Source organism: Nerophis lumbriciformis, linkage group LG11, assembly GCF_033978685.3.
Source record: "Nerophis lumbriciformis linkage group LG11, RoL_Nlum_v2.1, whole genome shotgun sequence".
In the NCBI taxonomy this organism is placed as follows: domain Eukaryota; kingdom Metazoa; phylum Chordata; class Actinopteri; order Syngnathiformes; family Syngnathidae; genus Nerophis; species Nerophis lumbriciformis.
The window spans coordinates 6,352,833-6,365,217 of NC_084558.2; the positions used below are offsets into that span (position 1 = coordinate 6,352,833).

Here is a 12,385-nt window from a genome sequence, read left to right on the forward strand (position 1 = left end):
TTTAATTTTAACAAAATAATTTTGGAATATATGTTAACCCTTCTGCACCCTAGGGCCAAAAGGGAAGTTTATTTTATTTTATTTTATTTTTTTAAATTGAATTGTGTTTTTGATTGCAACTTTGTTAGAATAGAATGTATACATAAAATATACACACTTTCTCTTAAGATCTTTATTAGCCCCGTTAAAAAGAGGCAGTTTTAACTCCCTTTAAAACTGCCTCTTTTTAACAGACTGTAATTCTGTTGTGTTACTAAGCTTATTCCATGAAAACCGAAAAAATCGCATTTTTGCTGATTTGAAAAACAAGAAAATATTGTTTTAGTGTAATGGTGGCCCTTAACCACCAGATATCGATGAGCGTAAATGAGTTCACTTCCATTTAAACCGCTGAAATGTAATGAAAATGATCTAGGGCAGTAATATATATATATATATATTATGTATGTATATGTGTATGTATGTATATGTGTATATATGTATGTATGTATATATATATATATATATATATATATATATATATATATATATATATATATATGTATGTGTATGTATGTATGTATGTGTATATGTATATATATGTATCATGACAATCACTGCTACACTTACTTTTGCGCTCTTGTTTGGTCCTTTTGTTTGTCTTCTGACCCTCCTTGCAGTCTTTTTCGTTGTCCTTCCTTTTTATTTTTCGGTCTTTTTTCTCCTTGTCTTTTGTCTCCTCCTGTCCATCGTTCTCCTCCACAGCTAAAACAGATTTTTTTAAATCGCAAATTAAAGAGTACCGTATTTTTCGGAGTATAAGTCGCACCTGCCGAAAATGCATTATAAAAAAGGAAAAAAACCTATATAAGTCGCAATGGAGCCCAGCCAAACTATGAAAAAAACTGCGACTTATGGTCCGAAAAATACGGTACGTTGTTAATATATGAATTTTTTGGTACAGATTTGGTACATGTTCCCAATCGATACACATTAATGTAAGGGACAGGAAGTGTGCCTCAAATTTAAACTGGTGGTACCTCGGGATACAAGTGCACCAACTTACTGGCTGTCTCTCGGCTAATTGCTATGGTTTAGGTTGTGAGCCAAAATTAGGGTTACGAGGCCCCATAAACTCTGCTTCTTCCTACTTCTTTTCAGCCTTTATTAAATGGTACAAATGTAATCACGTGATGTTCCTTAATGCAACTTGTTGAGAGCACAACGTATCCCACCAGGCATCCTCCAGATGTGTGGACCAGCATCATTATCCAGACTTACGTTTAAGTTTCTCTCTCTTCTTCGTCTTCTTCGCCTCCTCTTCCTCTTGTTCAGTGTCCATGTCGATCTTTTTAGGCGCGTCGGGCATCTCCTCTGGCGTCATGGTTTCCATCTCATCGCACTCGCCCTGCGTGATAACGTCCAACGGGTTGACGTGGGCGTGTTCCACCTGATCTTCACAGACAAACGTGACGGTGTTGTGTATTTGGATGTTGCAAAGACGTGCCAGTGAGTGAAGTGATGTTTACCACTTAGCGAGATGTTGCTGAGGGACTGGTTGATCAGAAGCGCCATCTCATCCGAACGGCCTTTTTGCTTGCGGTTCTTTTGGCGAGTGTCCCGGTTGGCGATCACCATTTGACAATCTGCACGCTTCTTCAGTTGCTTCTTCATTAGAATGGAGCGCTGGGTCACAAACACATTTGAAAATGGAACAAGCACATTTGGAAATTATACAAATCATAATGTTGTTGTTGTTTTTTTTACACTTACATGTTGCGGTTAATAGTATTCTATCTTCATTTGTCGTTATTTATATTTTCTGAATATATTATGTGATAATGTTCATTAGTCAACTCACTGGTGTTAATTTTCAATCTATCAAGATAAAAAATGCTATCAAAATCAAATGACAGGATGTTATTCATGCAGTTTGCTCATTTTCCTCAACTGATGCACTAACATCATGTAGTTTATTTCAATCAATCTCAATCTCAATCAATCTTTATTTATATAGCCCTAAATCACAAGTGTCTCAAAGGGCTGCACAAGCCACAACGACATCCTCGGTACAAAGCCCACATACGGGCAAGGAAAAACTCACCCCAGTGGGACGTCGATGTGAATGACTATGAGAAACCTTGGAGAGGACCGCATATGTGGGTAACCCCCCCCCTCTAGGGGAGACCGAAAGCAATGGATGTCGAGTGGGTCTGACATAATATTGTGAGAGTCCAGTCCATAGTGGATCCAACATAATAGTAAGAGTCCAGTCCATAGTGGGGCCAGCAGGACACCATCCCGAGCGGAGACGGGTCAGCAGCGTAGAGATGTTCCCAGCCGATGCACAGGCGAGCGGTCCACCCCGGGTCCCGACTCTGGACAGCCAGCACTTCATCCATGGCCACCGGACCTGTGCCCCCCCCCCTCAAGGAAAAGGGGAGCAGAGGAGAAAAGAAATGAAACGGCAGATCAACTGGTCTAACAGGGGGGCTATTTAAAGGCTAGAGTATACAAATGAGTTTTAAGATGGGACTTAAATGCTTCTACTGAGGTAGCATCTCTAATTGTTACCGGGAGGGCATTCCATAGTACTGGAGCCCGAATAGAAAACGCTCTATAGCCCGCAGACTTTTTTTGGGCTCTGGGAATCACTAATAAGCCGGAGTTCTTTGAACGCAGATTTCTTGCCGGGACATATGGTACAATGCAATCGACAAGATAGGACGGAGCTAGACCGTGTAGTATTTTATACGTAAGTAGTAAAACCTTAAAGTCACTTCTTAAGTGCACAGGAAGCCAGTGCAGGTGAGCCAGTATAGGCGTAATATGATCAAACTTTCTTGTTCTTGTCAAAAGTCTAGCAGCCGCATTTTGTACCAACTGTAATTTTTTTAATGCTAGACATAGGGAGACCCGAAAATAATACGTTACAGTAGTCGAGACGAGACGTAACGAACGCATGAATAATGATCTCAGCGTCGCTAGTGGATAAAATAGAACGAATTTTAGCGATATTACGGAGATGAAAGAAGGCCGTTTTAGTAACACTCTTAATGTGTGATTCAAACGAGAGAGTTGGGTCGAAGATAATACCCAGATTCTTTACTGATTCTTGTACATATGTAGCATCATCTTCAAAGATACAAAGAATTGCTATTTCGACATCTGGTGGACACATTTAGAACAGCTGTTTATTTCATTTAAAAATTTCAGGTTAATTTTTATACTTAGCAAACTCATCCTGAAACCTGATCCGGCCCTCAAGTCATAGGTTTGACACCCCTGAACTAAATTGTTTTGGGGGCCACATTTCCTGAAAGCTTAGGACCGGGGTACCGTACCCCCTTCGCTATTAGTTTTAGTTTGTTTATTCCGGAGAACCAGCGTCCTCTACAGTGGACATTTTTATTTTGGTCTATTTATTTTGTCATCTTTGCAGGAGCACTCTACTGTTTTTAAGGACCTTCTGCAAAAATGTGAGTCTCTCTCAATATTTTTTTTTACTGAATTTGAAAAGCCCAAATGATGAAAAAGAGAGGACTTAAAATGGACCCTTGAGGAACACCACTAGTAATAACTAAAGACGTTGGACAAGTGACTACTAACTGGATCTGAAGTAAACAACCTACAGTAACAGTTTGGACCCCTGTGTTCTATGTTTGCTCGCAAGGTTAAACGTGAATGCAAGGATCTGCCTATGTGTCTACAGTGGTCCAGGTGTCTCTGTACCAGTCCTTCTCAACCATTTGACCTCAGGAAACAAACGTGCTTATTGTAGCCAATGATCCCGACTTGCTGATTTTTTTTAAATAATTAAAAAAATCCATCCATCCATCCATCCATTTTATACCGCTTGTCCCTTTCGGGGTCGCGGGGGGTGCTGTAACCTATCCCAGCTGCACATGGGCGGTAGGCGGGGTACACCCTGCACAAGTCGCCACCTCATCACAGGGCCAACACAGATAGACAGACAACATTCACACTCACGTTCACAAATGTTTTATTTATTTTTCTTTTGTAAGTTAAAGTGTTTTATGTATTATTCTCCCGAGTTAATTTTGCTGATCAATTAGAATTAAATTTTTTCAGTATCAAATGATTCAAGTTGGTCAACATTTTTTATAGTTTAAATAAGGATTATATTTGGGGGGGGGATTTCTCTGCTGTTGCAGACTAAACAAATAATGTGAATAAAGTTATTCTTAATAAGGATACATTGTTATGCAGAGGGGTAGTTATTACAGCTTTATAGATAAATGATTGGCGGAGAGTGGTGGGGACACAAAATGGGGTTTAAAACCAGCGCTACCATGGGGTCATTAACTACTTTGTAAATATTGGACAAAATGCGGGAGAAAAGATTGTGATTCTGCGTCCATTAAGAACTTGAATGTGCCATTGACAGAAATCCCAATTCGATATTCCTGAGGAAATAATCAAAATTGTGAATAAATAAAAAGACCTGAGAGGGAAGTCTTAGCTTCTCTGCTTGGGCTGCTGCCCCTGCCACCCGACTTTGGATAAATGGAAGAAGATGGATGGGTGGATGGATGAAAAAGACCAATTGTTTGTTACAGAATTTATATGGAAACAATACAAATCTTTATTTAGGAGATTCAGAACCATTATCAGCATAATACCGATTTATAAGTCTAGCGTCAAACACCAGTTTGCAAACTGTAGACCTGTTTCCTTACTTCCACAATTTTCTAAAATCATCAAATTGTTTCAACATCAAATTGTGAACATTTTTTAATTAATTAAACCTTTAGGGGACAGCCAATGCAGACATAGGGCTAACATCTCAACATCCATAACATTAATTGCCCTGATGTGGGATCTGAAGGGCTTGTGCAGCCCTTTGAGACACGTGTGATTAAGGGCTATATAAATAAACTTTGACTGATTAATAATAATAATAACAGGGGAAATTACCACTGCAACAGACAGTAGACCAGTGGTTCTTAACCTGGGTTCGATGGAACCCTAGGGGTTTGGTGCGTCAGCCTCGGGGGTTCGGCGGAGGTCAAGACACACCCGACTCATCGTGTAAATACAAACTTCTCCTTATCGGCGTATTACGGATACGGCAACAGCTGACTGATTTGCAGGTGTGTAATTTGTTGTGAGTTCATGCACTGTTGGTCTTGTTCTTTGAACAAGGTGATGTTCATGCACGGTTCATTTTATGCACCAGTAAAAAAAAGCATGGTAACACTTTAGTATGGGGAACATATTCACCATTAATTAGTTGCTTATTAACATGCAAATTAGTAACATATTGGCTCTTAACTAGTCATTATTAAGTACTTATTAATGCCTTATTTGGCATTAGAGGGTTATAACCCTAACCCTCTAACCCTGACTCTAACCCTAACCAAATAACTCTAACTTAGAATATGTTCCCCTAGTGTCCAAATAACTCTAAATTAAGTCTTTGTTACTTAGAATATGTTCCCCATACTAAAGTGTTACCGAAAACATATAACTTTGTTTTGAATTTGAAAAAAAAAACATTTTATTTTTCATGAAAGAAGGGTTCGGTGAATGCGCATATGAAACTGGTGGGGTTCGGTACCTCCAACAAGGTTGAGAACCACTGCAGTAGACAGTGTGTAGCTGCATTGTTTAAGGATCTGACAAAAAGCATTTGACACAATTAATCATAATATCTTAATCGACAAGTTAGAACGATATATCAGAGGGTTGGTCTTGAACTGCATAAGAAGCTATTTAACCAACAAGAAGCTTTACGTGAAGATAGTCGAACGCACGTCTACAACACACAACAAAATGTATCCTGCGGCATACCACAGGGATCAATACCGAGAACAAAGTTGTTCAGTTTACAAATGATTTAAAGTCAATACTATTTGCAGGTGATATGCACATTTGCAACTTATGCAAAATACTCTACGTCCACTGCAGAGGCTGCTGGTTCTCGGAACATATGGCATATTATTTGACACTCATACCTAATCATTTGGCCAGTTTCTAACAGTAGAATCTATAAAGAACTAAAACCTTCAAAGTTAAAACAATGAGGATGGTGGGAATTTGTTCAATTAAAATATCCGTATTAATGTGCATGATTTTTATAAATACTCCGAAAACACACAAGAGCATTTTGCAACCTAAGGTTGAAAAGAAACATCAAGTATGACAACACAACCATGAAAACTCAATATGATTTGCAAATAACCAAATGCTGATTGTTTGATACAAAACTCTTGCACCAGTGATGTTTACTAATAATTAGTACATCTCATGACGCTAAAGCCAAACATTAGAAACAGTTCTAAGCAGGATACTTACCTTAGACCTACTTCAGGTTCCTGTCTATACAGCGCTTAGCCTTCTGGGTAATGTAGTATATAAACATTCACTTCCTTGTTTACATGTATTCATGTATTTATTTAAGCTCTATTTATCCAGGGTAAAACAATTAAGAACATATTTTAATTTGCAATTCTGAGGCAGCATTTACATATTAGAGATGTTGAAGTGTGATAATAATAATCTCTCATCATCTCTTATTTTGCATCAAAAATAGCGCTATAGATCACTCTCAAATGCTCTTAACGTGCAGGGGTAAATGTGTTGGAACATAAATTAATGTTTAAGATGGACACACACTTTTCAAGCGTGAAACGTACACAGACAATGTCTGCAACTTGTGAGCAGACAACGCACAATAAGTAGTTCTTTGGTTGTCTTTCATTCTATTAATTATAACTACTGGTAATTATGGGCCTGCTGCATGGGAATGGGCGCTTGCAGTGCAAGCAGCCCATATTATTATTATTATTGCTCATACTTATTATATAACATTATTCATCTTTTTATTATAGTTCCGCACGTTTCTCTTACGTCCACTACGAGACGCACCAGGTGTAAAAGAAAGTGCATCTCTACCCTCCTTCAAAACCGTACTAAAAGAACACCTCCAGGCAACTACAACCCTAGATTAACACCCTCCCCCCACCACATCCCACCTCCCCTGATTGCAATTAATCAAATGTATATACTTGTTCTTATGCTTTCTGAGCTCACTATGTTCACTGCTCGCTGTACATATCCTACCAAGTCAGACTTACACTGTTGCAATGTCCATTTCTCAGATGATATAATTGTTGATGACTGAAGTGCTGATATTAACCAAACCTAACCCATACTTGCCAACCCTCCCGGATTTTCCGGGAGACTCCCGAAATTCAGTGCCTCTCCCGAAAACCTCCCGAGACAAATTTTCTCCCGAAAATCTCCCGAAATTCAGGCAGACCTGAGTGACGTGTCGACAGCCTGTTTTCACGTCCGCTTTCCCACAATATAAACAGCATGCCTGCCCACTCACTTTATAACTGTAGAATGATCGAGGGCGAGTTCTTGGTTTCTTATGTGGGTTTATTGTGAGGCAGTTTCATTAACGTCCTCCCAGCGCGGCAACAACACACAACAACAGCAGTCACGTTTTCGTCTACCGTAAAGCAGTTCGTCTGCCGTAAACAGCAATGTTGTGACACTCTTAAACAGGACAATACTGCCATCTACTGTACATGCATATGTGACAATAACATATACGGCTTTTAGAGAGTGCAGTGCACAACTGCGCACACAACAAGGAGACTAAGCAGAATGCATCATCAGGGAGGGTGTTCACCATGGTTAGAAAAATAGTGACAGAGAATAGAACAAGGATGGACAATTCAACCCTTAACTCAACAATGAGTAGATGAGTGTCGTGTGTGTGTGTATGTGTACATAAATGAACACTAAAATTCAACTATTTCTCTTTTTTTTGTATATATATATATATATATATATATATATATATATATATATATATATATATATATATATAGCTAGAATTGACTGAAAGTCAAGTATTTCTTATATATATATATATATATATATATATAAGAAATACTTGACTTTCAGTCAATTCTAGCTATATATATATATATATATATATATATATATATATATATATATATATATATATATAAGAAATACTTGACTTGGTGAATTCTAGCTGTAAATATACTCCTCACCTCCCGAAATCGGAGGTCTCAAGGTTGGCAAGTATGACCTAACCCCCCCGCCCCAACCCCCTCCACATCCCACCCCTTGGATTGTAAATAATGCAATGTATATACTCTGATGATTAACTTGTGTGATGACTGTATTATGTATTATGATAGTATATATTTATACCATGAATTGATTAACGTAGACCCCGACTTTAACAAGTTGAAAAACTTATTCAGGTGTTACCATTTTGTGGTCAATTGTACGGAATATGTACTGTACTGTGCAATCTACTAATAAAAGTCTCAATCAATCAATCAATCAAACCGGCCAACGAACACCCACATATGTTATACCGTCGGCAAGGTCTCGTTCGCGCCGATGGCGGAAATCTAAAAGACAGCCATACACCTTACAGTCATATAACTTGGTATGTGGCACATGCTAACTGATAGCATGCAAACGTGAGCTTGCTAGCATGCTAAAAGTAGAATGCTAACTTTTTGAGCAAGTTTTGCAACCGTTTAACCCAGAGTCATATAATTTGGTACGTGAGACTTGTTAACTGTTAGCATGCAAATGATAGCTTGCTAGCAAGCTAACTTAAGCATGCTAACTTTTTCATTTAATTTTACTTTTTTTCTTTCTTTCTATTTTCCGCAGTCATACACCTTTTGAGTGGTATAACTTGGTATATGAAACATGCTATTTTTAGCACACATGCTAATTGTTAGCATTTTTATGTAAATATGCTACTGTTTTAGGCTAGCTCTGTGGAACATTTTGCACAGTTACACCTAAAACTCACGGATTCAGACACTCTGCACCATTTTCTAAGTACGGCGGCTTCCGACAACCCCCGGCCAGAGGTCCAGGGCACAGATTGCAGGCCCATCAAATTTTCCACGGGAATTTTCTATTTACTATTATTACCGTATTTTTCGGACTATAAGTCGCAGTTTTTTTCATAGTTTGGGGTGCGACTTATACTCGGGAGCGACTTATGTGTGAAGTTATTAACACATTACCATAAAATATCAAATAATATTATTTAGCTCATTCACGTAAGAGACTAGACGTATAAGATTTCATGGGATTTAGCGATTAGGAGTGACAGATTGTTTGGTAAACGTATAGCATGTTCTATATGTTATAGTTATTTGAATGACTCTTACCATAATATGTTAGGTCAACATACCAGGCACGTTCTCAGTTGGTTATTTATGCCTCATATAACGTACACTTATTCAGCCTGTTGTTCACTATTCTTTATTCATTTTAAATTGCATTTCAAATGTCTATTCTTGGTGTTGGGTTTTATCAAATAAATTTCCCCCAAAAATGCGACTTATACTCCAGTGCGACTTATTTATGTTTTTTTTCCTTCTTTATTATGCATTTTCGGCTGGTGCGACTCATACTCCAGAGCGACTTATACTCCGAAAAATACGGTAGTAAGAATGATCAAAACAGTACAGTACCCAATAATTTGACAACGAGCTCGAAGTATGTGCTTTTACTGCAATCCAGTGTCCAGCGAGTAAAACATCAAACATCTTTGTTAAAATCCTCTTTTTTCATGTAAATTGTTGATAACAAAATCACAAGTTGACTCAACCTTTTTGGGGAAAAAACAACTCAAACCATTGCTTGAATTTAAGTCAGCTTTTTCAGACCGTCGCATTTTAGGCTGCTGCTATCAAAACAAATCCTGGAGGAATTGAACATTGCATGTTATTTTATTACAATGTAGTGTTTTAGTAATTGTTCAATTTAGTAGGAATCCTCTGACTTTAAAGGTCCAAACAGCGGCTGATTTTGACATAGGTGACCTCATTGATGGATCACACTCTAATCCTAATTAATACACAATAACATGCCATTTTTTCAAGTTTTTTGTTTTTTTTACCTGATTGTCCAACTTCTGCTGCCTTATGCTGGAGTCCTCCATGGTGATTAGCAAGATGGTTCAGGGAAAAGATGAAGTCCAGCCTTAAAAAAGTGTAAAAAAAAAAGCGGTGAAAGCAGCTATAAAATGGGAGCGGGTGTGTGATGGCGGCACCCTGCTCCATCCGACTGTCTGCTCACCTGCATGGAGCAGAAGGCGAAGGGGATTAAAAGGGGATAATGTTCTTAAACAGCACTGGACGGCTCAGCCGGAGCGGACAAGTAAGAAAGGCCACTTAGCCGTCTACCAGTCTTACATATGTTCAAAAAGGACAGGAAGTGGACAATCTCCATCTTGTCCTTCTAACTCCTCAGAATAATAATGTCGTACGGCCATGCTTGCCGCCTCTCTGCCGACATGTTATAATAATGTCCCAAAACATCCCAGAGGTAAGCACACACACACACACACACACCTCTTGAGTGGATGGATCCTGTAGAGACGTTGTTATCTCGTTGCCATGGTGACAGCCACTCAGCAGCAACAGCAGCCACAATGACGAAAGGTTCATTAAAATACAAAAAAATCTAAATTTAACCAACATTGTTATTGTTGGTTGTACATATTTGTCAAATATATGTCAAAATTAACTCATGTGATTATTCACAAACAATTATCACATTAGTCAAGTACACACTTGAATTAATCATGCAATTTATTTTAACCGTACAAGCTCTTTTACTTTAACCGCTATACGATCAGTGATCAGATCAATGCATACGTCAGTGCAAAGATGAGTGAGGAGATTCAGACTGGTGTGCTCGCTGGAAAATTTCACTCCAAAATACAGCCTGAAAGAACTTAAGATAAAACTTTTACCAAGTTGTGTGCAAAAATATGACATGCGTTCAAGTAGAACGTTTGAAAATGTTCCTTGGTGACAATCTGACAATAAAATTGCATTTGTGTACAAATATGTCTTTTCTTAAGCAAATTTTTATTCTGCATGTGATTAATTACCTATGATTGATAAATTATGATTACCAGTAATCTGATTCCCAAAAAAATTTGACAGCTTTAAGATACATATACTGTGTATACTGTGTATATATATATATATATATATATAGTGAATATATATATATATATATACATGTATATACACATATATATCTATATATCTATATACACATATATATGTAAATTTACGTATGTCTATATATGTGTGTGTGTGTGTATATATATATATATATATATATATATATATATATATATATATATATATATATATATATATATATATATATATATATATATATATATATGTATGTATGCATGTGTATATATATCTATATATATATATATATATATATATATATATATATATATATATATATATATATATCTATATATATATATATATATATATCAATGAATCAATAAAAGGCTATCGATGCTGTCATCTAGCAAAGCTGAATTTGACCAAGCAACCCCCCCGTACCAAAAAGCCCTTGATGAAAGCGGATACAATTTCACCCTCACCTATGAACCCACGCCAGGAAACCAGCCAAAAAAGAACAGAAAATGGAACGACATCATCTGGTACAACCCCCCATACAGCAAAAACGTCTCAACGAACATTGGACACAAATTCCTCAATCTGATTGACAAACACTTTCCCAAAGACAACATCCTAAGAAAAGTATTCAACAAGAACAACATTAAATTGAGCTACAGCTGCATGAACAATATACGACAAATCATCTCAAACCACAACAAAACAATTGCAAATGAGCCGTCGGCCCTCAGACAGAACGACTCCAAAACCAACAAAGGATGTAATTGTCGAAAGAAACCTGATTGCCCTCTCAACAGGGGGTGCTTACAAACATCAGTTGTCTACCAATCTAAGGTAATACGCAAGGACATTAACACATCCGACACATATGTAGGATTAACCGAGGGAGAATTCAAAACCAGATGGAACAATCACAAGGCTTCTTTCAGGAACAAAAACCTGCGAAATACCACAGAACTCAGCAAACACATTTGGGACCTCAAAGACAATAATGTTGAATATTCAATAACATGGCAAATTCTTGCATCCAGCACACCTTACAATAGTGGTAATAAAAGATGCAACCTATGCTTGAAAGAGAAACTGTTTATTATTTACCGTCCAGACCTGTCATCCCTCAACAAGCGCAGCGAAATTGTAACAGCATGCCGCCATAGACGGAAACACCTCCTAGGTAACACATGAGCCAATCACCACGCCCCTAGGCCAGCCTGTACCCACCCACTCTGTGCCCTATATAAACCATGGTATGCGAATGCTCCCATTAAAATCTCCTGACGATTGAGGGTACCCCCCCTCATGAAACAGGCCTGTAGAGATGAAATAGTCTTGTGATTTTTTCCCACACATACATATATATATATATATATATATATATATATATATATATATATATATATATATATATA

At 37.7% G+C, this 12,385-nt stretch overlaps 1 protein-coding gene across 3 annotated transcripts in view; it reads right to left on the bottom strand.

Moving 5' to 3' along the window:
- The window catches only part of LOC133610871 (tubby protein homolog), a 31,374-nt gene extending 21,058 nt beyond the window's left edge, over nt 1-10,316 (bottom strand). For 2 of the 3 annotated variants that reach the window (XM_061967582.1, XM_061967580.1), the window contains exons 1-4: nt 9,920-10,085; nt 1,509-1,665; nt 1,261-1,434; nt 610-744 (exon numbers count right to left, since the gene is read on the bottom strand). In XM_061967582.1, the coding sequence (XP_061823566.1) occupies nt 610-744; nt 1,261-1,434; nt 1,509-1,665; nt 9,920-9,961 (508 nt within the window). In that variant the 5' untranslated portion in view covers nt 9,962-10,085. The other variant, XM_061967581.2, reaches the window with a different exon arrangement.
- Nucleotides 10,317-12,385: the final 2,069 nt, after the last annotated feature.